At 46.0% G+C, this 24,707-nt stretch overlaps 5 protein-coding genes across 9 annotated transcripts; 2 read left to right on the top strand and 3 right to left on the bottom strand.

The window, feature by feature from the left end:
• Positions 1 to 99: 99 nt before the first annotated feature.
• LOC6730757 (phosphoglycerate kinase) lies at positions 100 to 1,745 on the top strand. Its single transcript, XM_016179138.2, has 3 exons — positions 100 to 304; positions 369 to 1,313; positions 1,372 to 1,745. Exons 1-3 carry the CDS (start codon positions 243 to 245, stop codon positions 1,610 to 1,612), a joined length of 1,248 nt encoding a protein of 415 aa, XP_016023173.1. The 5' UTR covers positions 100 to 242; the 3' UTR covers positions 1,613 to 1,745.
• Positions 1,674 to 3,571, bottom strand: LOC6730756 (pre-mRNA-splicing factor CWC25 homolog). Its single transcript, XM_002077888.4, has 3 exons — positions 3,430 to 3,571; positions 3,151 to 3,373; positions 1,674 to 3,088 (listed from the first exon to the last, which is right to left on the bottom strand). The coding sequence occupies exons 1-3, from the start codon at positions 3,445 to 3,447 to the stop codon at positions 1,743 to 1,745; spliced, it is 1,587 nt and encodes a 528-aa protein (XP_002077924.1). The 5' UTR covers positions 3,448 to 3,571; the 3' UTR covers positions 1,674 to 1,742.
• Positions 3,572 to 3,677: 106 nt separating this feature from the next.
• Positions 3,678 to 5,246, top strand: LOC6730755 (phosphoglycerate kinase). 2 transcript variants are annotated; one of them, XM_002077887.4, is made up of 3 exons: positions 3,678 to 3,855; positions 3,910 to 4,018; positions 4,085 to 5,246. In XM_002077887.4, exons 1-3 carry the CDS (start codon positions 3,698 to 3,700, stop codon positions 5,162 to 5,164), a joined length of 1,347 nt encoding a protein of 448 aa, XP_002077923.2. In that variant the 5' UTR covers positions 3,678 to 3,697; the 3' UTR covers positions 5,165 to 5,246. The 2 variants fall into 2 exon arrangements, with proteins under 2 accessions (XP_002077923.2, XP_016023172.2); XM_016179139.3 differs by having other exon boundaries at positions 3,910 to 4,007; positions 4,085 to 4,193.
• LOC6730754 (hepatocyte growth factor-regulated tyrosine kinase substrate) lies at positions 5,245 to 8,600 on the bottom strand. Of its 2 annotated transcripts, XM_002077886.4 has the most exons (5): positions 8,422 to 8,600; positions 8,163 to 8,247; positions 7,842 to 8,106; positions 7,125 to 7,499; positions 5,245 to 7,050 (listed from the first exon to the last, which is right to left on the bottom strand). In XM_002077886.4, the coding sequence occupies exons 1-5, from the start codon at positions 8,450 to 8,452 to the stop codon at positions 5,527 to 5,529; spliced, it is 2,280 nt and encodes a 759-aa protein (XP_002077922.1). In that variant the 5' UTR covers positions 8,453 to 8,600; the 3' UTR covers positions 5,245 to 5,526. The 2 variants fall into 2 exon arrangements, with proteins under 2 accessions (XP_002077922.1, XP_016023171.1); XM_016179441.3 differs by lacking the exons at positions 7,842 to 8,106; positions 8,163 to 8,247; positions 8,422 to 8,600 and adding an exon at positions 7,556 to 7,676.
• Positions 8,601 to 8,797: 197 nt separating this feature from the next.
• LOC6730753 (ATP-binding cassette sub-family G member 1) lies at positions 8,798 to 22,908 on the bottom strand. Of its 3 annotated transcripts, none has more exons than XM_039294109.2 (11): positions 22,885 to 22,908; positions 22,275 to 22,383; positions 11,272 to 11,561; positions 11,020 to 11,165; positions 10,687 to 10,925; positions 10,211 to 10,518; positions 9,978 to 10,146; positions 9,815 to 9,915; positions 9,587 to 9,742; positions 9,316 to 9,524; positions 8,798 to 9,253 (listed from the first exon to the last, which is right to left on the bottom strand). In XM_039294109.2, exons 1-11 carry the CDS (start codon positions 22,891 to 22,893, stop codon positions 9,115 to 9,117), a joined length of 1,875 nt encoding a protein of 624 aa, XP_039150043.1. In that variant the 5' UTR covers positions 22,894 to 22,908; the 3' UTR covers positions 8,798 to 9,114. The 3 variants fall into 3 exon arrangements, with proteins under 3 accessions (XP_039150043.1, XP_016023169.1, XP_016023170.1); XM_016179439.3 differs by lacking the exons at positions 22,275 to 22,383; positions 22,885 to 22,908 and adding exons at positions 12,111 to 12,376; positions 18,054 to 18,297; XM_016179440.3 differs by lacking the exons at positions 22,275 to 22,383; positions 22,885 to 22,908 and adding exons at positions 12,111 to 12,376; positions 17,967 to 18,292.
• Positions 22,909 to 24,707: the final 1,799 nt, after the last annotated feature.

Here is a 24,707-nt window from a genome sequence, read left to right as displayed (position 1 = left end):
ATGGGAGTATACCCATCTGGATCCTGCGCATGGCACCTACCAAGCGGTGGAAAAGCGCCTGCCACGGATTGCCGCCCTGGAAGTGGAGATGCAACCCTAGCAGTTCACCGACAAAATGACCTTGCGCTGACATTGCCGCACAGCAGTTGAGGACGAAGAAGATTCGCGGAATCAGTGGTATCGCAATCCGGAGTTTGCTAGCACGCACAGCAAGTATCCAGAAATTCCATAAAAATCCCAAGATGGCCTTCAATAAGCTGAGCATCGAGAACCTGGACTTGGCGGGCAAGCGGGTGTTGATGCGGTAATCCAAAGCCAATCCTCGCGTGAAATTCAGTTGCATAAACATTGTCTGTGCTTCTTTGCAGCGTCGACTTCAATGTGCCCATCAAGGAGGGCAAGATCACCAGCAACCAGAGGATCGTTGCCGCCTTGGATAGTGTCAAGTTGGCCCTTTCCAAGAAAGCCAAGTCGGTAGTGCTGATGTCCCACTTGGGTCGTCCCGATGGCAACAAGAACATCAAGTACACCCTGGCACCCGTGGCCGCTGAGCTGAAGACCCTGCTCGGCCAGGATGTGATCTTCCTGAGCGACTGCGTCGGCAGCGAAGTGGAGGCCGCTTGCAAGGACCCCGCACCGGGATCCGTTATTCTGCTGGAGAACGTCCGCTTCTACGTGGAGGAGGAAGGCAAGGGCTTGGACGCCAGCGGCGGCAAGGTCAAGGCCGATCCCGCCAAGGTCAAGGAGTTCCGTGCCAGCCTGGCCAAGCTGGGCGATGTCTATGTCAACGACGCCTTCGGCACTGCCCATCGCGCCCACAGTTCCATGATGGGCGATGGCTTCGAGCAGCGCGCAGCTGGTCTGTTGCTGAACAAGGAGCTGAAGTACTTCTCGCAGGCCCTGGACAAGCCACCAAATCCCTTCCTGGCAATTCTCGGTGGCGCCAAGGTCGCCGACAAGATCCAGCTGATTGAGAACCTTCTGGACAAGGTCAACGAGATGATCATCGGTGGCGGCATGGCCTTCACCTTCCTGAAGGTCCTCAACAACATGAAGATCGGCGGTTCCCTGTTCGACGAGGAGGGCTCCAAGATCGTCGAGAAACTGGTGGAGAAGGCCAAGAAGAACAACGTGCAGTTGCATCTGCCAGTGGACTTCGTCTGCGGTGACAAGTTCGCCGAGAACGCTGCCGTCAGCGAGGCCACCGTGGAGGCCGGAATTCCCGATGGACACATGGGTCTGGATGTGGGTCCCAAGACCCGCGAGCTATTCGCGGCGCCCATTGCTCGCGCCAAGCTGATCGTGTGGAACGGGTAGGTGACACACTGAAGATTCTTCTAAAGATTTCCTATAGTGGTGCTCCCATTTTAGACCCCCCGGTGTCTTTGAGTTCCCCAACTTCGCCAACGGCACCAAGTCCATCATGGACGGCGTGGTGGCCGCCACCAAGAACGGCACCGTCTCCATCATCGGCGGCGGCGACACTGCCTCTTGCTGCGCCAAGTGGAACACGGAGGCACTCGTCTCGCACGTCTCCACCGGAGGCGGCGCCTCGCTGGAGCTCCTGGAGGGCAAGACACTGCCAGGCGTGGCTGCATTGTCCAGCGCCTAAGCGTACATATATACGGTATATTAATGTTAATCGCATCGTTTATCTTGTAAGCACAAACCACGACGTTAAAAAGTGTTGAATCTATTTGTTGCGGAACCATATAATGCATACGAAATAAAGGAATCCTAGTTTATTTGCGGGCAAAGTTGCTGTCCATTGAGGAGGCGGTGCGCTGTATGTTGTTGAGATTGGCCCGGATGCGATCGCCAATGGAGTTGTGGTTGGCGATGGCCTTCTTTACCTCCTTGTTAATGAACTCCTTGTCGAAGTCACGTTCGCGGTTTTGGGCCTCCTCGCGCGCGTAGGCTTCTCGGTGCTTGCGAACCACCTGGCTGCGATCCGCTTCCCTCCAAGTGGCGTTGTCCATCATTTCGCGCAGACGGGCTTCTCGGTCGGCTTCGCTTAACTTTGGCTTGCCGGCGGGACGGCTGGGAGGCGGTCTTTCAGTAATCCTTCGATTGACATCTCTTTTGGAACTTCGGCTCCTGCTGCGTTTCGACCTGGAGCGCTCTTCAGGCGTTCTACTCCTGCGTTTCTCGCGATGCTTTGAAGTGTCTTTGCTTTGATGTCTTGCTTTTCTGTCCTCGGGGCTCCTGGTTCTTCTCGCTAAGGGACTTCTGGTCCTGCTTCTCCGCCTTTCCCTTCTCTCTTCTGGACTCCATTGCCTCCGCCTCTGTTCCGGACTTCTACTCTGTAGCTTTTTTCTGTCCCGCGGGCTTCTGCTCCTACGTCTTTCCCTGTGATTTCTGTCCTCTGAGCTGTGGCTTCTCTTGTGCTTTCTCCTTGGCTCTGGTTCCCTAGATCTTTGTCTTCTTGGCTTTTCCTCTTCGTCACTACTTTCATCACTGCTATCGCTGCTTTTCTTCTTCTTAGATTTCTTGCTCTTTTTCTTCTTGGTGGCCATGTCTAATTGATTCGAAATGGTGCGGTACTTGGCGTCCAGCAGCTTGTCCAGTTTAAGGTCACCTTGGTCTCCCTTGAGTTTGCTCACTTGGCGGGCCAATTTTCTGTCCAAGTCATCGTCGCTATCATTGCTCTCGCTGTCACTACTCTCATCATCGCTGGATCGTCTGTTCTTCTTCTTCTTTTTGGATTTCTTGGACTTTTTGCTCTTCTTGTTCTTCTTCTTTCCCTGGGCGGTCTTTTGTTCTTGTTCAGTCTTGAGAATGCGATGGATTTCCTTCAGCTTGACGGGGTTCTCAAGCAGCTTTCGACGGGATTCCATCTCGCGCTGCTTGATGAGCATCAGGGGATCCTCGAGGGTCTTGCGCTGTATGTCCACCTGTTCGTTGGACTGCACATTGCGGTAGGTCCGTATAGAGAAGGGCACACAGTCGTGCTCCACATGGTTGATCGTCTGCTTGAGACCCACTGTGTTCTGTTCCTTGCGGCTCTCCTCCGCTTGCAGGGTCTCAAAGGATTTGTCGATCTTCCGGCCCAAGAGGTACTCCTCGCGGTTGATCAGCTCTGTGCTGTCTGGAGGAAGGTAAATATGTAAAGATAATGAGTTTTATTAGAATTTCACATGGATGACTCACTTTTGTACATCCACTCCAGCTTGGCCTCGCCAGCGGCTCCGCCATTATTGCTCAGTACACCGGAACTTTCGCCCAATCGTCTCAGCTCCTCCCTATCCCGCTCCTCGTTGATCTCCTTGCGCAGATCCTGCAGCTTGCGCTCCTCCATCTTCGCTTGCTCCTCCGCCTTCCAAACGCGCTCCTGGTTTTTCATCGTGTGCGGATGCCATGATTTCTTCAGATTCTGCGGGGAAAAACCAATGGTTATTAACGGATAATCAGTTGGGAGACAGTACTTACTAGATCTCCGCCACCCATTTTGGGTTTGGTTTGGGTTTCAACAGCAAATCAAACAAATAACAAGCAATTTTAGATTTTCCCTCCTTTTCTATTGTTTTCAGCAAAATCATATGTTCGCCCGGGTTGCCAGATCGTGGTGAAGTAATTTAACTTGGTGTTGCCATAGGACTTGATTTTTCTTCTAGTTTTTCGAAAATTATTGAAAATAGTTAATGACCCCCTCATTGTGCATTGGATTTTCAGTCAAAAACTGTTAAATTTATTTAATATGCTTCCTATGCGGCAGAACTTATACCAAAGGGTTCAATCTCGATTCACAAATTTAAGGTTTCAACGATTTTTTAGCAAAGACGATTGCAATGGAAAGCAAGTAAAGAAGTTGAGCTTAAAAAATGTAGATGTGGCTGGAAAAAGGGTTTTTATGAGGTGAGTATCCTTGAGAGCTACGTTCCAGTGTGTGATCCATAAAGTTATTTTTAGAGTGGACTTTAATGTACCCATGAAAGATGGTAAAATAACCAACAACCAAAGAATAGTTTCCGCACTTCCCACTATTAAATATGCCTTGGAAAAGAAATGTAAGTCCCTGGTGAGTTCATATATCTTCTTTCTATTCCTAAAAAGTATAGAATGAATAACTTAATTTTTTGTCTAGGTCTTGGCATCCCACTTGGGACGTCCTGATGGCAAGAAGAACAAAAAGTTTAGCCTGGAACCGGTGGCCAAGGAGCTGGAAAGTGTGCTGGGCAAGCCTGTCCAATTCCTGGACGACTGCGTGGGTGATAACACCCTGAAAGCTTTGAAAGATCCCTCCGACGGCACTGTGGTCCTGCTGGAGAATCTTCGTTTCTATGCCGAGGAGACGGGCAGCAGCAAGGACGAGAACAAGAAGAAGGTCAAGGCCGATCCCGAGAAGGTCAAGGAATTCCGAGCCAAGTTGGCGCAGCTGGGCGAGATATATGTGAACGATGCCTTTGGAACAGCACATCGTGCGCATAGTTCCATGATGGGCGATGGCTACAAGGTGCGAGCGGCTGGCTTCCTGCTCGACAAGGAGCTGGAGTACTTTGCCAAGGTTCTCCACGATCCGGCCAAGCCCTTCTTGGCCATTCTGGGTGGCGCCAAGATAGCCGACAAAATTCCGCTGATAACGAACCTCCTGAACAATGTGACGGCCATGATCATATCCGGTGGCATGGCCTTTACCTTCCTCAAAGTGCTCAATGGCATGGAGATTGGAAAGTCCCTCTTCGATGAGAAGGGATCCGAGTTGGTCAACGACATAGTCTGCAAGGCGAAGGAGAAGGACGTGAACATACTATTTCCAATTGATTTCGTCATAGCCAACAAGATCGACAAGCAGCCAGATAAGGTGGAACATGTGGATGCCACACAGGGCATACCGGGGGATATGATGGGTCTGGACCATGGCCAGGCATCCAGTGAGATGTTTGCAGGCGCCATTTGCGCGTCCCAAACCATCGTGTGGAACGGACCGCCGGGCTTGTTCGAAAACGAGCTGTTCTCCAAGGGCACCGAGTCCATGCTGGAGGCAGTAATCGGGGCCACTAACAGAGGAGCCACCACAATCGTCGGTGGTGGGGATACCGCCACCGCCTGCTTGAAGTTCGGAGGCGCCGACAAGGTCTCTCATGTGTCCACCGGTGGAGGAGCCTCCCTGGAGTTGCTGGAGGGTAAGATCCTGCCAGGAGTGGCTGCCCTTTCGGATGCCTAAACGCACAACTTTACAATGGTTGTTCTACTTAAATGTACATGTATCTTAAATTCATTTTGGACAATTAAGCAATCAGTCTCTCAAAATACAAAGTTATGTTTATTGTGGAATAACATTAGTCGGTTAAAACGTGATAAAAGAGCGGGCCTCGACTTGAACAGATCTCGTGCAGCATCGTCTTTTTACCTCCATAAATTTGGTCTAAACTTAAAATTTAGCACGTTCGCGCAACAAAAACTTTTGAAGTAGTAACTAATAACCGCGTTCAACTAAACAAAACACACATTTTTGGCCTAACAACCGCACGAGAACTGTTTGACCCAACCCTGAAGGGTAATACAAATGGAATAACATCTCTTGGATTAATCAAAGCTAATCAGTTCCGCCGTAGCCGGCTCCTCAGCTTTAACGGACGCTGGTCCCGGTTCATTTTGCGGCGGAGCAGGTGCAGCAGCCACAGCTTGGACTTGATTGTTGGCGATTTCGGTGACTAGAGGTGCCTGTGCTGCTGGAGGAGCCTGGTGCTGCTGCAGCATTACGTGTCCCATTTGGGGTTGTGGCTGGGGCTGCTGAACAGGGATTGGCTGAGGTTGCTGACCAGGAATCTGCTGTGGCTGCTGACCAGGGATCTGTTGAGGCTGCTGTCCAGGAATCTGTTGAGGCTGCGGTTGGAATGGCATTTGAGGAGGCTGAGCGATCGAATGCTGCTGCGGCTGCGGCTGCGGGACTTGCGGCTGCTGGAGGATAGCAGCAGGATTGTTGGCAAACTGATTTTCGGGCATGGGCGGCATCATCTGGGGATTTCCAGGTGGCGCGGGCTGTTGCATTAATCCGCCGGGCTGTAGATTCGGCGGCATTGGCTGCTGCATTGCCGGATTGTACATGCCCGGCGGAATGGCCTGGAACTGGCCATGTCCGTTGGGAGCCGGGGCAGGACCCTGAGGCAAATAGCCGGGCACACCGGCAGCATAGGGATTATAGACGTTGTTGAGCTGATGCGAGGGCGATCCGTGTTGCGGCACAGCCGATGGCGGCATGTAGGGGAAAGGTGGAGCCGACTGTCCCATCAAATACTGCGCCTTCTGCTGCTCTTGGCGCAGCTGCATCTCGCGCTCCTGCTCCTGGATGCGCTGCAGTGCCAACTGTCGTTGATACTGCAGATACTCCTGCTTCTTCTTGCGCATTATGTCCAGCTTCTGGGCCATCTGCATCTGCCGCTGACGTTCCTGCTCCTCGGCGATCCTGCGCAGCTTCTCCACGTGCTCCTGACGCAGCTGGTCCAACGCAGCCCGCGAGTCCTTGATCTGGGTGAGCTTGTCCTGCAGCTGCTCGTACCACATGCGCTTGTCGTCCATCTCCTTGATGTACGACAACTGCTGGGAGTGCAACGAGGTCAGGGTCATGAAGAGGGTCTGCACAGAGGAGTCGTTGGAGATGCTGCGGCCGCGACTCGAGTTCGACTTCATGCGGTTCACAAAGATCTCCACCTGGGTGCGCATATTGGCGGCAAACTCATCGATCTGCACTTCATCCGCACTCTTGGCCTGCAGGGGCATGATCTGCTGGGGCTGCGGAGTTGGAGGCATGGGGCTCGGTGCCGAGGGACTTGCCATGGAGGACGATTCGCTGATCTTGCGCTGCTCCCAGTAGCTGCGGTTCAAGTACTTGGCCAGCTCCGGATTGGTAGCCTCCTCCGGCGGCTGGTGGTACTCCTTGGGCTCTGGCGGTGCCTCCGGACTGGGAGACCTTTGCTGCATGCGATAGGCAGCGGCTGGCAGGGATTGCAGCTTGGGCTTCTGCTGCTCCGCTTCCGATTGACTGAGGGCCAGGGCCAGCTGCAGTTCCTCCTCCTCCTTGAGTTCCTGCTCGGTCTTGCGGGCTGGTGTCTAAAAGGCATATGGTTTGGCCATTAAACGGCTGTTCTGTTTCGATTAGATAGCTGTTTTCCAGAGTGACTCACCTGCACCTGCTGCGCCAAAGTGCTGTTCAGATACTCAGCCGGTAGCTCGCTGTCCGCCGGACGTGGTCCGGACTTGGCACCGCCACTGCCGCTCGTCGGGCGCTGGAGTGCAGCGAAGCAGCCGTCGCACACACGCACCTCCTTTTCGATGCCGTACTTGGGCAGCGGACACTGCTTGGCCGTGCACTGGCCACAGAAGACCTGGCCGCAGTTCCGGCAGTGGTGCTTTCGGTTGGTGAAGGTGAACTCCACGCGACAGCGATGGCATACCCTGCCATCTGCCCAGTTGGGCGCCGTGTCCGCCGTGAACATGGCATCTGCCTCCCGAAGTTCGGGGAACGTGTGTCCCTTCGCCTTCAGGATGGTCATGGTGTCCTGCAGAGAATGCAATTGTTAGCAATGGTAGGTGTAGTTGGGTGGAGTGAGTCTACAGGGGATTCCTCCTCAATGCTTAGTTCCTCCTCGGAGCTCATTTCTATTCAACTGATGACATTTCAATGGGTTTTGCTCCGCAGCAAGCATTTGTTCTCTACTAATTAAATTAATGGCAAAGCACAGGTGCGGATTTTGAACTAAGTGTGCTGGGGTGATGTTCAACCCAAAAGAGAACCTACATTCTTTTTAAAGATAATACTGCTTAGTACAGTACGTTTCTATAGCCTACAAGCGCTTGAATCTCATAGTAAATATCCCATTAGATGGAGCACCCAATGCTACCTTGATGGCCTGGTACTTGTCCGAGGAGCGGAAGGCGTTGGCCCAGGTCTGCACCAGCTCCAGCATCTTCTGGCGCACGTTCTCGTGGGGCGTGGACTCGAGGAAGCTGCTGAACATCTCGCAGTTCTCCTTGGTGAACACCTCCTCGTGAACGGGTGCGCCGCAGTTCTTGACGATGCTCTCGAGGACCAGGAGGGAATAGCAGGAGGAGTGCGGATTGGGCGAGTTCATCTTCTTCTTGATGGCGGCGAAGGCATTCTTGGGGCTGCAAATCGAAGGTTTTTGATTAAAATGATAAATCTGGAATCCCCCAAAACTTACGTGACATCTTTCTGGTTGATTTCATCGCAAATCAGGAGAATTGAGGGCCAGTCGGGCTCCAAACGCAAGTGACTGGTGGCATTTTCTGGGAGTGGAGAATGCGTAATTGTTAGACCTTTGTGTGTTTATCACAATCTTCAATTGTTTTGGAGTTCAATCGCCTTTTTATTGTTACTTCTTAAATTCTTGTTCTTTTTTTTGTTTTTCGATGAGTCATTTTTGCTCATTGGTTTATTTCTTTGACTTTGGTGTTTCTTACCTAAGTTTTTGTCGAAACTTGATCGGAACATGTTTTCTGTGCTTTTATGCTGCTTCTCGTCGTTGGTTTTCTATTGTTATTAAACTAAAATTAAGAAAGCTTATTATTGTTTTGCAAGCAAAGAAATTTTCTGCAATGCGCTAGTGCTGCCACATCAATGAAATTAACATACCCTTACAGTGCTGCCAGATGACGAAAAGCAAGGGCAACGCAAGTAAGAGCAGCACTACGTGACTGACGTAACGTTTAACGTTAAGTTTAGTCTATAACGTTTTGAATTTTCGTAACGGATTTTTAAATATTTGAAAAGTGTTATTAAAGAGACATTAACCCCAGAATGGAATCGCATTTTGTGCCATAGAAATTCATGAGCCACTCATTTGCTTAAGCTTCTTGTTTATTTCGTTTGTTCATACAGGTCTCGCTTACAATTAGGTTAACTAGACAAATAACTACACGTACATATATAAAGGTTAGTTATCCATACATAAACAGTATAAAAACTATGATTCGCTATGCTTAGAGGTTGCCGCAACAGTTGGCACTCGCATATTGCAATGGTCCGTTGCATTTGTTAAAGTATCACACGCCGGTATATAAAAGATTGGGTTTACTTGCAACTAAGCGGTATACATACATAAGTAACATAAAATCACATTCGATTCAAATTAAGCCGAATACTAAAAGCCCCCCTCAGTTCGTCTTGATCTTGTGCTTCAGCGTAAAGTAGGCCAGAACCTTGAATATCGCTATTTGGATGAGGATCATGAGGATGTTGTACCCAAAGTCGCCGCCCTCCATGCCAAATTGTCGCAGCACAGTCACAGCGTTCCTAATCGAGTCAATAATAAATGAGTACTTTGAATATTTGCAGCTTGCACAGGATGCACTCACTTGAAGTGGCAATAGAACTCCGTGGGCGGGCAGATCAACTGGCCACGCTGGTTGCCGTACAGCGAGATCACCATGTTCTCGAGGGCGTAGCGAAGTGGCGATATATAGGCCATGAACCTCATGGCAGCCGGAATGTGATTCAGCAGGATGAGGAAGCCGGAGAACATCAGCATACACGACGTCGAAACGGCGCCAACGAAAGTTCCATTCTGCCAATGGAGTTTGTGGTGACAAAGGATTCTAGCACTTGGTTTAAGAACTCTCAACTTACCACTGGATTCAGCACGGTGCCCAGGAAGACGCCCAGACCATCCGCACAGATCGTGACCACCACCGCACTTAGCAAATACTTAACAAATCGATCCATCTCCACGGGCTGATCCGTCATCAGATATCCTATCGTTATATACACCGTTGAGAAGATGATCTGAAAAGGGAGTAATAATATATAGGTACGTGTGGATAGGCTTCCCAGGAATCCAAGGGATTGCACACTCACATGGACTGGAGTGGATGTGATGATGGTGGCAAGGTAATAGGTTCGCAGTTTGTACCAGTTGTTGAAGGTCTCCTTCCTGATGATCTCTATTTCGGCGGGATCTGTAACACGCATCGTATTATAGAAAGAGGCACATAGTATGCACTCCCCCATCCCGACTTACATCTCAATATGCCCGGCATAATGGTGGTGTACCAGAGATATACGCAATGGATCATGATCATGCCGACGTTGGAAATTTGCTTGGTGGCATTGCTGCCCGAATCGCCGAAGAACAAGCCAATCAAAATGGAACAGAGCACGTGAATGCCCAGCTTCAGGTAGGTCAGGGTCTGCAAAGGGTGTTTAAAATATTCAATTAGGGCTTTAATTGTGGTAAGAGCCAAGCTAACTCACCCAATCCCTGAAGAACTGAAGGTGACAGCGGCCGATGAGCAGCCACAGTCGCATGTATTCCGTGGGCGGATAGGTGTGCTTGGTCAGATCCTTCGAGGACTCCATGTTCTGGATCTCGATCTTCTGCACCTGCACCTGGACCTGCCCCGGTGACTGAGATTCGTTGAACTTGGCCACCTGCGTCTCGCTGGGCGCATCGGCATCCTCGCCCTGCATCAACTGCTGATCGTATCTCCAGCGTATGTCCTTGGCCGCTTCCGCCAGAGCCTCCGTCTGATCGCCGTAGTCCCCGTTCGCGCATTCCAGCACTGAAATGATTAACACCTTTAATGACACGCCCTTTTCCCGCTCACCAACTTGGGTATTGAACGGGTTCAATTAGGATCCCATGAAAGTGCCGCATTAAGTGCCAATTAATGGGATCCCAAGTGAGTAGCCGAAAGGGAAGGGCGCCCCGTTGGGCAGCAGCTACTCACGGAAGTCGGCGGGATTGTGGTAGGGCGGGCACTCCAGGCCCACGCTGCTGAGAAACATGACCGTGTTCTGGGGCGTGCCCTGGTAGGTGCATCGACCCGCGCTGAGCACGTAGACCAGGTTGAAGAGATTGTAGATGTTGGTCGACGGCTGGTGGATGGTGCACACGATGGTCCGTCCCTCGTTGGCCAGGCCGCGCAGCAGCTGGATGGTGTCGAAGGAGGAGGAGCTGTCCAAGCCGCTGTGGGTGATTCAAGGTCGGAATGTGTCAATTTTGGAATCTGATCGGAGCGCAACTGGTTTCGAGGACCACAATGAAACTCGCTCTCACTCACGTTGTGGGCTCGTCTAAAAATAGCACAGCTGGATTGTCTATCAGCTCCAGGGCGATGGACAGGCGCTTCTTCTGGCCGCCACTCAGGTTGGAGCACTTCGTCTGCCGCGTCTTCGTCAGCTTCAGCGAGTTCAGCAGATAGTCGATCTGTAAATCACAAGTCAATTAGTGTGCACTCAAAAAAAAGAAGGGAATTTAGATTTGCATGCTCTTAAAGTTAATTGCTAAAATATGAGTGGCTTGGCTTTCCTACCAGAGTTCGCTTTTCCTTGAGACTGACGCACTGGTTGGAGATTTTAAGTGTGGCCGCCATCAGCATGGTCTCCTCCACGGTGAAGTAGGGAAAGAAGTGATCGTCCTGCATTATGTAGCCGCACAGCTTGCGCGCCTTCCCGATCTCGATCTTCCCGCTGACGCCGGATTTGGTCAGACCGGTGAGGATGTTCATAAGACTAGATTTGCCCGCCCCCGAGGGGCCCATTATGGCGGTCAGTTCGCCCGACTTGAACGTACCCTTGATGCCCTTCAGCACCGACTTCTTCTCTGTGAATATAAATCAAAGGGTTGGCAAACATAAGTGATTAGTTAATTGTTGAAATATATAGTGAGTACTAGCTACTATATCTTAGTTGATTGCTGGTTGGGGTTTGTGTTAAAACCTTTATGCTATTCGGTTTGTGTAACTTTCAGTTAACCAGCTAGCAATAAGGTTAACAGGCAAACCTGAGCTAAAAACCGCTCATTAAAAGTGCATACATCGTAAAGCAGAAGCGTATGCTTCGTATGATTTCGGATGGGTCAATCCAAAAAACGATGGCCTGTTCCACTTGGGACTCGTGCGCAATCTTTGAATGTGCCCCATTTGCGGCAATCGTCTGCTCTATTGACACTAGATTATCAAGGAGTAACACCTGTGCTCCGGGATCTTTTCTTCCGGCACACTTTCGGTGCTAATAGAGATAGTCAATTCGCACTTGGAGCTAATGGAGTGCACTGAGAGAAATGAAATGAACCAAGTAAAAGATCCTCTAATGAAATACCCGTCTCACTTCCGATTTGAGACATATTTTTGGGCTTTTTTTGTGCACTTACCTTGCTTTTTGGGTACGTTGACCTGGTAGACGAGATCTTCGAAGTGAATGTCGATGCCGTAGACATTCTTCAACAACTTGCTGCTATCCATTTTGTGTGTACTCTTGGTGTTCCACCGTGCTGTTTACAAAACGTTTAAGCGTTGGAACGCTGATTTATTTCGGAAGCTTATCGGAATATATTTATTGGCTCTGCTCGCTCGCCCTGCACATTATTTACACATATCAAATTCGGCGAAGAGCACTCTGGAATCGTTCTCGAAGTGGCTGCGCGCAGGAAAACAAACAACAGTATTATAATGGATTGCCAGCCATCTGGTTGGTCCAGCTTTCCAGTTGCAATGTGTGTGGTGGCGGGAATCGGAAATTATATCACTTTTGCCATTCAAAACTAAGAGCACTCAACGCGCCAATTGGAGCGCGTCTTAAAAAACGAGTGACCTCAAGGCTCGTGGATTTTCGTAACGAAAACTGGCGAACCGTTTCTTAAGTTTTCTACACTCTGAACTCAGTATGCGGGCTGTGAATTTTCCTTGCGGAAAAGCTAGCATGGGAAAACTAAGTTGAAAAACGAACGAGCGATCTGCGCATGCGCCCCCGTTGGCAGACAGCTGATAACTGCGGAAGAACTCGCCGCCGACTGAAAAGGTGGGAAGCTCTGCCGCTGCTCAGTCGCTGCTCTGTCGCTGCCTCTGCCGGCGTCAGCCAGAGCAAAGCACTAAAACAAAAACAATATATAAAAATTATAATCAGGCAGCGCTAAGCACACTCGCATATCAAATCAAAAATTAAAAAAAAAACAACTCAGCTCGCAATGCAAAACGCGCTGGAAGTCAACAATCGCAAAGGAGCCGGCAGAATGGCATTAAATTTCAAGTTTAAACTTTAGTAAGTCATGTTTTTTTTTTTTGGCTTTTGGGCCGTCGAGAACAACGCACAAGGTGCCAATTCCCAGCCATTCAGCCATTCACTCACACCTGCGTGGAAAGCAATAATTATGAAAAAATAATAATAATACAAAAAATACGCTAAAGAGCGAACGGCCTTGTCCGAAACCAGAACATCTAACACAAAAAATCAACTAAAAATTAATGTGCGAAATACTATTCTTGTGATTTCTCCAAGCTCAGTTGTAAACAAAAGCTGGAGAGTGTGGGAGAATTGGGCGCAGACTAGGCGAATTCCCAATCACCTTTTCTTCTAAACGGCTTGTGGAGATTTCCAGTCATTACTTTTCGCAGCCGCAAGAATGTACATATAATAGTTTGCGAAAATTCCAGATTTGATTTAAATATGCATCTCGCACTTCTCCACTGGCCGCTTTCAAAGAACTTCCGCAAATTATTCAATTAGTCATGGAACACGTAGTTCAATTCCAGGGAAAACACCCGCTACGTGACTTTCAGTTTCACTAGTAATATGCCCGCCAAATACCCATTACACCTACTAATGATCTCGGGAAATTCGCTCCATGGAACACTTGCCCTACGCTTGACTTTAGGGAATGGCTGTAACTTGTTGGCATGCAAATGGTGTAAACTGGAATGATCACCACTTTCTGGGGAATATTGCTTGGCGGTGCTGACTCAGCGGGCTGAGGGCATCGATATGCCTCAGTTTTGCGGGCTAGGGGATCACAATTACCGCAACAAGTAGACAGAACCGATTGCCAAACCGCCAAAAAAGTAGCAGCGAAAATTGCGAAACAGATAATTACGAAATTACATGAAAAAGCGTTGGAAATGGAAAATGGTGGAAAACAGAACGTTGCGGCGGTCAGTTCTTAGAATAGAAATGAAAACTGGTTTGGCGACAAACTTGGAAAAGTGAATCTGAATAGAGTTGCAAGAGGTGTGAAAGAGAGAGGGAGGGGAAGCAAGCCAACTACAGTGAGCACCCGATATAAACTGAGCCATTTGTCAAGGCATCAGCTTATGTTTAATTACTTATATAATATTGCAAGACAACCTTCATGACAACATCAGTTTCAGAAACCATTTCCACTGCCCCATGTAATTCTGCTCTTTGCAGAGTAATTAAAAGCAGCAACCTTAAAATAATTGCTCTGCATTAAGGCCAAGCAATTTTCATAATTTTGTAGTAAAAACATCGAGTGACCACTGTAATTGCCGGCTGACTTTATGGCTTTTGTTCTCGCTTCGCAGTTGGCGAATCTTGCGCCACTGACCACTGAATTGCTCCTTTGAATGGACGGACACCAGTTCGTCTCGAATTGGGGCTGTGAGTTTGGGGTTTTAGAACTTGATTACGTGACCGTTGAATTGATGGCTCAAGATTTCGTACGCCACTTGGCTGCACACAAAAAACCTTCGCGCGGCAAACAAAAGTGATGGAAACAACGGCGCGCACGGAAGCGGCAAATAAATATAGTATAGTGTGTTTCATATACGAAATGAGGTTATCATTATGATCCAGCACCACTTATGGGCGGCAGTCAGCTGTCCCGGGCTCCCATGGTTATCTATTCGCTTGGGCAAAATAATGTCAATTAATAATAGCTGTCCTACCTTCGCCATTGAAACCTCTGCTGACCCGCGGCTCGATAAAATTACAAATGCAGGCGACTATCATCGGCCGAACGGCAATAACAAATAATAACAACAATAATAATAATAATAATAACAACAATAATAATAATAATAATAACAACAATAACAACGCAGGTTGAAACACCGACATGTCTTGGGAAGGCACACACTTGTGCCTCGGAACTCTGGAATGCCACTTGCTATCAATTAAAATAAATTGTAATAACATTGCCTTTGACTTTTCCACATTCGAATTGAGTCATTCTGGGCGAATCTCCCCGAAACTCTGCCATTTGAAAAATGTGTGTCTGGTTATATGGGAAGTTTTTTACTGGGGAACATAAAGCAATCCTATGGATAAGCTGAGAAGTGGGAAAATTTGATAGAGGAGCTTGTTTGTTGGGAAAGGTCTATGGAAATTATACTGGTATGTTGTTAAGTAGTTAAGATTCAATGGCACTTCATGCAATAATCTAATAAAAGCGATAGTGGCAGTAGATAGATAGATTCCATTCCTAACTTCTTATCCATTTGGGAGCATGACTCATCCTATGTTACTCCCACTTTTCAATTTGCGATCCGATCTACAAGTGTTTTGGTTCCGGGTGCTAGGGCTAGGAAAAACAGATGCCTGGCATAGTAATACGTTCTAATCTTGGTCTTGCATAAACAAAACAAATCGTATAAACAAACCGGCAAGTGCTGAAAGAGAAACACCCTGCCTGCCCATCAATCCCAATCCGTCGGATGGGAAAAGTTCCCGCACGTGTGTGTGCGGCAATGATGAAGATGATCATCATCGCTTGTGCAATCCGAGGGTATTGGTATTGCGGCACTCAAGTAACATAAATAATCGCATAACCCGATGCTATAACCGTCTACTATTCTGCTATCAACCCTTTGTGATTTAGCAGTCGGGCAAAAAGTTTTGCATTCAATTAGCCGCTATTGCGCTTACGTAACGGCCAAATGCAAATATATAGTAGCTCATTCATGCGGCGATCTCGACACGCCGTTTACACTGAGAAGACACACTCGGCACTTGGTCAATTATCTATGCATCGGCTGTCAAAACTTCAGGAAGAGTGTCAAGTTCTGTCAGCGGATTTAGCAATTTAGCAATACCTTTTGAAAGCTGGCTAAAAATTCCAAAGTATGGACAATGAACCCCAGTTCTGGCGCAATAATTGCCAATATTGCTGAGCCAGTACAGTAGCAATCGACTAACAAGGTCTTTGGCAAAGTGCTTACCACGATCTTTTCCGGTCTTTCTTTTAATTTATTGAAATTAACAACTAAACTGCACGCGGCTCTATAATTATGGCAACAATGTTGTAAGCCACTGCAGTAATTGGCCATGATTTGAAGTTGTAACCGCTTACAACAGTTAATCACTTCCTAGATCTTGAGAGATTAGGTATGTAAATTAGCCCAGTCTGCAAGCAAGATCTCTTACTTTATATAAGACTATGATAGTGCCGTTTTAAGACTGCAACAATGTATCGAATTGACCCCAGCTGATAGCTCCTCCTTCTATCGTCTAGACTTCTTCTTCGCTGGAAGAGCGCAAAAAATTCAACTGCCCCACATAGATAGAGCTTTTGGAAAAACAAACTTTTATTCCCCCGAAGTGATAACAGCGAGAAATCCAACACAATTCTGCGCAAGAAGAGAGAAGAATACAACTGGCAGACACTAAGTGACGCTCATTCATGCTTTTATAGTCCGAAAATAGAATTCTTCTGTCGCCCCGCTGAAGATTTCAAGCCACTTGGGGCGCATTCTCTCACCCATACAACGCACACACACACATATGCGACTATATAGCCAAGAGATATAACGAATAAAGTGGCGGCAAGGTTACACCAAATCAAATTATGCTCTGGGCTACATTCTTGGCTCGCGATCATCTATTCCACTGATTAGAGGAATCCGAATACGAATCCGAATCCGAACTCAAGGCCAACTGGGCTGGAAACAGAAGCTCGGATTGGATCGGATCGGATCGGCTTGGCTTTCAATTCGATGGCACTTCCATTTCCTTGGTGCAGTTGCTCCGACCGACCGATAAGTCGTTTGTTTGCCCCAATAGATGATAAGGAGGGTCAGCCTTTTGCACAGCCGCACCCTCACGCCCCCCGAAGCACGCACACATGAATGCTCTGTGTGTCATGTGCACTGGGAGAAAAAACGGCAGAGTTTAAACTCAAATATTCGTACTCAAGCAAGGGACTCACCATGGGCTAGCCTTGATCTATAATTGAACTAGTATAGATACCAATTATCCACATACTAATTTCCAAAATTACAACCTAATAAAATATTTATAAAAGACAAAAACGAAGCAATTTCTTTGCTGTTTCTTTCTCTGCATGGGAAATGACTGACTTTGTTTGCACTTGTGTTTAGATTGGGGCGCGAACTTGAAGCCCCATGCAAAGCGGTGGGTATTGCATTACAAATTGTACTTTTCCACACCAGCACCATCACCATCACCATCGCTAGCACCATCACCACAACCATCACGAGAAGCACCCGCAATAAGAGCCGCCCCAACCTCAACCGAGTGGAGCCTGCCGCCTGGCCCACATTCTGCGGTGCGGTGGTGACAGTGGCATCGTCGTGTCCGCGAGGGTGGGGCCATCTTGGCATTGGTTCCATTCCGTTCTGGCCATGTCCGTTCGCTCTGGTGATATCATCATCACAATTTGGCAGGGCATAATCGTTGACTAATAAAATGCAAATAAATACTCCAGTTTATTTGATCAAGACGCCGCGGCGAACAAGTCCAAACATTTGGTCATTAAAACCCGAACGACATACGGGGCGTATGCGTACTACTGACGTGCGCTAATTGCGTAGCCGACACGGAGTCCCCGTGAAAGATTCTCCACACAAAAAGAGACCAAAAACCACTCTCCGAGTGGCGAACTTTGATCCGAGAAGAATCGGCCGAGTATAAATTGTTATGCCTCATTTGTTGATGTGTGTCTGCGGTCTATTTTCTGTATGATTTCATTACAATTAGAATAAGACCCAGAAAGCGAGGCGAAGGCCCCGAAAAGCGGGACACAGAAAACCGGGGAACGTGCCAAAAAAAAAAAAAAATTAAATAAAATAAAAGGGGTAGAATGGGAAATAGAACACAGCTGGAAATTAAAGCAATTCCCCAACGGAGTTCAGAAAGGTGTGCATTTTCGATTTCGAAACGATTTTTGTGGCATAAATTTGAATAGATGGATGCCAGGTTTTCCGTTCGATTTGCGTGCGTATTTATAATTTTTCTCCTTCTATTTCTGCTGACTCACACAAATTGCACTGGCTAATAGGAATGGGGAACATAGGATCGCGATCACAATGCTTTTTTTTTCGCGATTTTCCAACACGAAACACACCAAAAAACACAGCTGGCACTCGATTGTTGTTGACCGGCGAATGAAATGATTTTATTTATAATTTCGGGAAATATGCAAACTTCTTGATTTGTAACACGCGCGCAGAAGAACCGAGACCATATACCGTGTATATCTCTGGCCAAGAATATATATATATGCTATATATGCTTCTTAGCTCGGACGTGGACAAAACGCTTCCGAATCGCTCGAATTGCGACGCGAGACTGAGGCGACTTTCAGACAGCGACTGGCTAAGTACAACGCTGGGCCGCTCGACTAGTTTGCCTTTTCCAAGTGCTTGCCGGCGTCAGCGCGGCCGTAGATACATGCGCCACTGTATCGCGCCGAGCAGGGCCCACTGTACCTAGTGTTATTAATAAAAGCGGTCGCTCGGAGCTTCTTCGAGCCGCGGCCCCATTGTTTATGATATCCCGCGTGATTTGTGCGGCGAGTCGAATTCGATTCTCAGTATTCTACGAGTTTGGGACAATGTGCAAAATGCACATTTCGCATTCGCCAAATGCTCTATCAAAGGGTACTTGCAACTGATTATGATCTGATATGATCTGATTAATTAAAGTTCAATCTATATGCTGCTTTTTATATATTAATTACACAAAAATGTTAGTATAATTTGTTAAGTGTTTTAATTGTATTGTATTTGATATACAATCAAATGTTCTGACATTTCATTTCGTTCCGCAAGTCATAGAGTTGCAGCTTTATCTGGCAGCCAGCCGATCTATTATATTTCCTTTTCAAGTTTGATGTTGTCCATGCAACACACGGTCTGTAATTTTGTGCTTAGCGCTGATTATATAATCAGTGATAATGTGACACAGAAGGTCAGAGTTAACCAGCCATTTGAAATAGGGAATTGCTCGTTTGGCCGGCCTGACATTTGAGAACTTGTACAGCTTGAACTTGAATATGTTTTTTGCGGTAGCTTAGGCGGATTATCGCCTGGAACCCTTTCTATTATATGTAGAGGTGCCCTATCAAAACACAAATATAGCCGGGCAAAGTCCGTCCTCCTGACGATGCCTCCAATGCATTTGCAGTTTGATAAGGCGGACAAAAAGTGCAATCGCATGCTGAGGAAGGGATTAGGTGATTAATATATTCGTAGCTCAAGCTTTGGTGTGGGTGAAAGACAGCCCTTGAGTGGATTGAAAAATTCAACAAATTAACTCGAAACTAATTTGTTCACACCTCTAGTACGCGAATGGTAATTGCCAATGCAGTGGATTAATAATAGACAATTACTCGTGAGTATCGTAAAAGCTGTCTATGGGAATTCCGACTTGGCGGCTTTAAACTCCATTGGCATTTGCGTCGTCGCCCAGTAAATGTCATTCGGCATATGGCAATTGCCGCCCCTCCGATTAGCCTTTTAATTAGGCGATCTTATCGGGCTGAAAAAAAGGGTTACATATCTGTGGATTCGTCATGAAATACGACCCCATATTTGTTATTTGCACTTCAATAATAATGGACGCAATAGAAAGAGATACTCGTGCTTGTTGATTGTTATCGATGTGCTACATTACAGCCCATACAGTGCGTTTCACGACCATAAGCCCTTCATAAATACCACCAAATGAGATTCAGCTGCACTGATAAGCCTAATTTCTAATTGGCCATTAAACGGGGCCACACTATTTATATTCGATGATCTATCTATCTATCTATCTATCTATAAATTCCTGCGATGCACTATTAGATTAATATTGAGCTTGCTGCATGTTGTGTGTACCTGTTTATTGATTGGCTTATCAAATTAATTCTGCTGAGCAAATGAAACCCTTGATTATGGCTTTATTTAGTAATCCAAAGGCAATAATACAAATATTTGCGACTATTGAATGCTTTGTGGGCAATCTGTACTTTTGAAAAATATGCAACTGATGGGCAAAGTTTTCCACTTCCGCTGAGTCGCTTGTAAAGATACAAATAACAAATAGTAATTGATTGAAATTCAATAATGAGTGATTATTTGTAATCGTATCAACTGCATTGCATTTATTCACTTACCTAAAACGTAATAGTATGCACTCGCTAATCGATTGGAATCGCACACGTTTTGCTCAGATAGCCTTATTAATTAATTGTTAACCCATAAATATTATTATGACACACGGAATGGCTAGCTGTTCTGATTACCATTTTGATTGATGGACCAAGATGTACGAGTGTGTGTGTAATACAAATGAATACGATTGAGCTTAGATCTGGTTGTGAAAGTTCTAACTTCCACGAATCTCAATTTTTTCATTTTTGGGAATAAACCTGTTGCCGCTGGAGGGTTCTAAAAACGAGAGTCTGTCCGCGGTCTAGACAGCCTGCGTATAGAGTATCTTTGTATCTACGGATGTGTATTGGCTTAGATGGGGGTCTGTAGTGCGGCGTTATCAACGAAAGGCAGCCACAAATCGACGGCGAAGTCAGCGGCTCCGTCGGCAGCATTTTCCTGCGTGCTTTGAGCCGACATGCGATCGCGATCGCGTTTGACATTGACATTGAAATCGAACATCGTACGCTCACACAAACACGCTGCGAATACAAAAAACAAGCAAGCAGCTACATCGAAACAAAAAACAACAGCAGCAGCAACACCAGAAGCAGCCACCAAAAAAGAGCTGTAAAAATAAACAAGTCAGTAGCAGTGGCATTTGCAGTGGCAACTTGGCCAGCAGAAACAGCAATATCAAGAGCAAACAAAGCCGCAACATGAGAAGTTGCAACAGCAGCGCGCAGATCAGTAAACAAACCTGCAACATTAGCAGATACAACTGCAACATGTGTGCTTTAAATGCCACAAGCAGCTACAATCCACTACTACTAGCGGTCTAACTTCATCATCTTCCCCCATTGACAAAAAGCGTGTACAACATTTGGAAACGACAACAACCGGCTGGCCTTCTTAGCCCACAAAAATCGGAATTAAGCAAATATAGCAGCTACGAAGTCCAGCAGCAAATGAGAAGCATAAAAGCTGAGCGCCAAAAAAAGCTCGATGGGAATGCCGCTGACCCCGCCAAGATCCCCCAACCCCCACAAAGCCCCTCTATGTGCCCACATACCTATATGGGTATCTATATCTATCTATATATTGGCCAGAAGTCGACGCTTTTGGGAGGCCTTTGGGTGTATTGTTAGTTGTTGCTGGGTTTGTGGCTGTTTCGATTGGGGGTGTGGGGGGCTGAGAGGGTGCAGCGTCACGGTTGAGTGAACCCAGCGCACCTTAGATAAATTTCAATGAACTGCATCCTATAAAAGCAAACGGTTCGGGGATGCCAGTTAATGAATCGAAAGTTATGCCCAAGGCTCGGCAATTATCTGTTATCGGTTATGGGATGTGATTCACAGCGAAATAAGTTGAATAACATTTGATTTGATCTACGAGCCAGAAGTATTTGAAAAACAAACATAGAACAGGAGGCGGTTAACATAAACTACTTAAATAACGCTTAGTCGGAACACGTTTAAGCGTTAAGATCGGTGTTATAACGAATGAGTATTTTTTATTTTTACAACCAAGCCAAGTGCTCATAATAAATTGAATTATCGATGTCCGTAAAGCGTCGATCAGGAAACTTGACTGCTGCCCAGCCATTTGATTGTTATAATTGAAGCAGAAGTATCGAGGAGTCCATAACTCGAGTTGTTTTATAGACGTGACGTAGAGAGTTGACATGGCCAGCCAGTTTGTGGGAAACGGGTTTTGCGAATTTTAGAATTTGATTGTGCGTCTCCAAGTTGTTATGCTTCCAGCCGGGCACTTTCTTTTCCAGCTTTATATGTGCTTAACCCTTGAACTTTGCCTTAATAAAGTATCTTTTATCTTCGATTAGCCCATAAAATTCTTAGTTGGCACCTTTGATTTTGTAATTGGTAGTTTGGTAGCGCAGCCAATTAGGCACATTAAGATTTATCACTTAACTTTGGGCGAGTCAACAAGCACTTATCGGAATCTGAATCAATTGTGATTGGAATAAGATCACAGTTTGATGAATGCATTACGTGTATCTAATTGCAATTTTATTGACTACATCGAACTGCAAGTCAGTCTGAAAGATCTGACTGCAGTTTGAGTGATTTTCAATAGGTGTAAGTATGAATTCAATACGATTTGCATGGCAGTCACGACGATATGCAAATAGCCAGCTTCAACTATTAGCCACTATTATCCAATTTCTGAATGAATCGAAGTGCACTCACCTCTGTCTTTGCCCACTTCGACGCGATAATAGAGATCCTCGAAGACGATATTAAAGGGGCTGGAAGTGGCGAAGCCAGGCATTGTCCTCAATTCGAGTTCCTGAGTTAACTTAAAAAAGAAGCCCATTAATGCAGGTGCGATATTAAATGAATGCTATCAGCCATAAGCTAATAATTAAAGACCTTCGTTGGTGTGTAAAAATTATATCATAGCCCGTAAAGATTTTAATTGGCCCGCGCTGGCACACAATTTAAGCTAAAAAACGAACTGACTTAATGCCAGGTATTAAGGAGACCCACAACGCCCACGACTTAATTCGCTTCACGTGTGGCTACTTAATCATTGCCAGAAAGTTTTGTTTGGCAGATCGAAGCAGCCCTAGGGTTGCAAATTATAGGCGATGTCGCGCTTTAGCTACCCGGATATGATAGCAAATTGATAGATGCACACATATTGATTTCAGGGTTAAGGTTCAGTCGTGACTTGCCTTTGGAGCTGTGATAACAAAGTTACCCAAGAAGAACATAAGTGGGGAATTTCACCCATTAAAACATAGCTATTTTTAGTCCCGTTCCGGTAATAATACTAATATTATATTGTTTTATTCACCTTTTCCATTGCAAATGGTAACGTTAGCTTCCGTTCGATTTGACGTGCCACGCGAAACTAATGTGACAGATTCGAGTTTGCGAAAAGTTGTTATCAAAATTAATGATGTTGGGGCAATCGAGTTTAATTACACGCTGTTCTTGAAGCGGGCTTGCATTTGAGGCAAACTCCGGTTCGTTCAAGTTCGATAAAAATTATATAATTGCCTGTTGAAAAATCGTTATTTGCGGCACCCCATTAGATATAATCGATGCATTTTTAACTTAATTTGACGTTTTAGAACAGCTTTTTGCAGCTTTTTTGATTTAATACATTTTTCATTTGAGCAGCTGATCTATTTTCGCATGTATAAAAGTAATTAAACGTTACCTTGCTGCTATAGTTAAGCTAGACTAAGTAATTAAGATAACTGTTGCTTGTTTAATATAGTCTGAGCTTAATATGACTTAATATGTATAGTAGATCAATAGTCATAGGGCACATCGATCATCGATAGTCTATTTTACATGCAAACTTAACCCATTTCAACTCTGGTAAACGCCTCTAACGTATTCATACTTATCCCTTCTGTTCGCCGTGTAATTTTCATGTTAACAAATTGAATGATTGCTAATGGTTTTAATCTTCAACGGGCGCTTACCTTTCCAACCGGTTTTAATGCGATTTCCGATGAAGGGAAGTGCAATGCAATTTAACGCCTATTTAGGCCCTGGAAGCTGGGCAGTAGTACTTGAAACGTGATCGTGATGCCCAGTCTAATCTGAACTTGATCTAACCCAATAGACTTTCGGTTGAACGCGTTTCCACGTGAGAAACTCATTTGAATTAATTAGCAATTGCAGGTCCATGCCGGGTTTATGGTACTGTTAAATTGTATCTGTTTACTACCAATTAGTAAGGTTTTTACGTCTCTGAGCTAATTGTTATGTTTGACAGAAATTAATCTAGACCTTAGTAATGAATTATAATTTATTACAGAGCATTTGAATTTTACCCTTAAAACTCTTATATTCTACTTATACATTCTACATTCGGTGTATATTGTATATTTACATTAAACCAAGCTAAGATTAAAACCATATTGGTTTGGTTCCATGAAATATGTTTAGCAACGTAAGGTTTGGTTCGAATCTACGCTACAAAACGTAATGCATTTTTGATCGCTGGTAACAGTGCGTATGAGTAATATGCTATGAATTCAGAGGAAATATATTTATAAATATTTATATATCACGGTACCTAATCGTATATTTACGCAAAATAAGGGGCTCTACCATTAAGCACACCATTTTATACCTCTCACCTAATCATACCAACAAAATGCTGATAAACAAGCTACATTCCCTATGATACATAACGACAAGTCTTTGCGGTCAGAGTCCACCACTGCATTATGATATCAACGATTTGGCGATTATTTTCTTTTGCCGAGTTCATTGCATTACATTTCCAATTATGTTTGCTTCTGCGGAATTATCTCTGCGAATCAACAGTCGCAGCCAAGTTGGACAAAGCGGCTAAGCTGAAGTGGGTACCATAATTGGAATTCGGCCAAATCAAAATACCAGCAACAGTGGGGAAATGAAAATGAATTATTGAGCAAAGATTGTGTGGCCATTCGACCGGCTTTGGTTTCCGCCACTCGCCATTTGCGATTCCCTCATTATCGGAATATCCATGGCAACAATTCGCTATTTGTCGCCCATTTCTGAGGGATGTGTCTGACTTAGTTGCCTTGGTTGCCCTCGCTGGCCACCCTTCCGATTCCCCTGATTTTTTCAATCAAAATTTCAAAGCCAACTTAAGCTGAGCGGGATTTGGCG

The sequence above is a fragment of the Drosophila simulans genome, chromosome 2L (assembly GCF_016746395.2).
Source record: "Drosophila simulans strain w501 chromosome 2L, Prin_Dsim_3.1, whole genome shotgun sequence".
Classification (NCBI taxonomy): domain Eukaryota; kingdom Metazoa; phylum Arthropoda; class Insecta; order Diptera; family Drosophilidae; genus Drosophila; species Drosophila simulans.
This window is presented reverse-complemented; position numbering and strand designations above follow the sequence as displayed.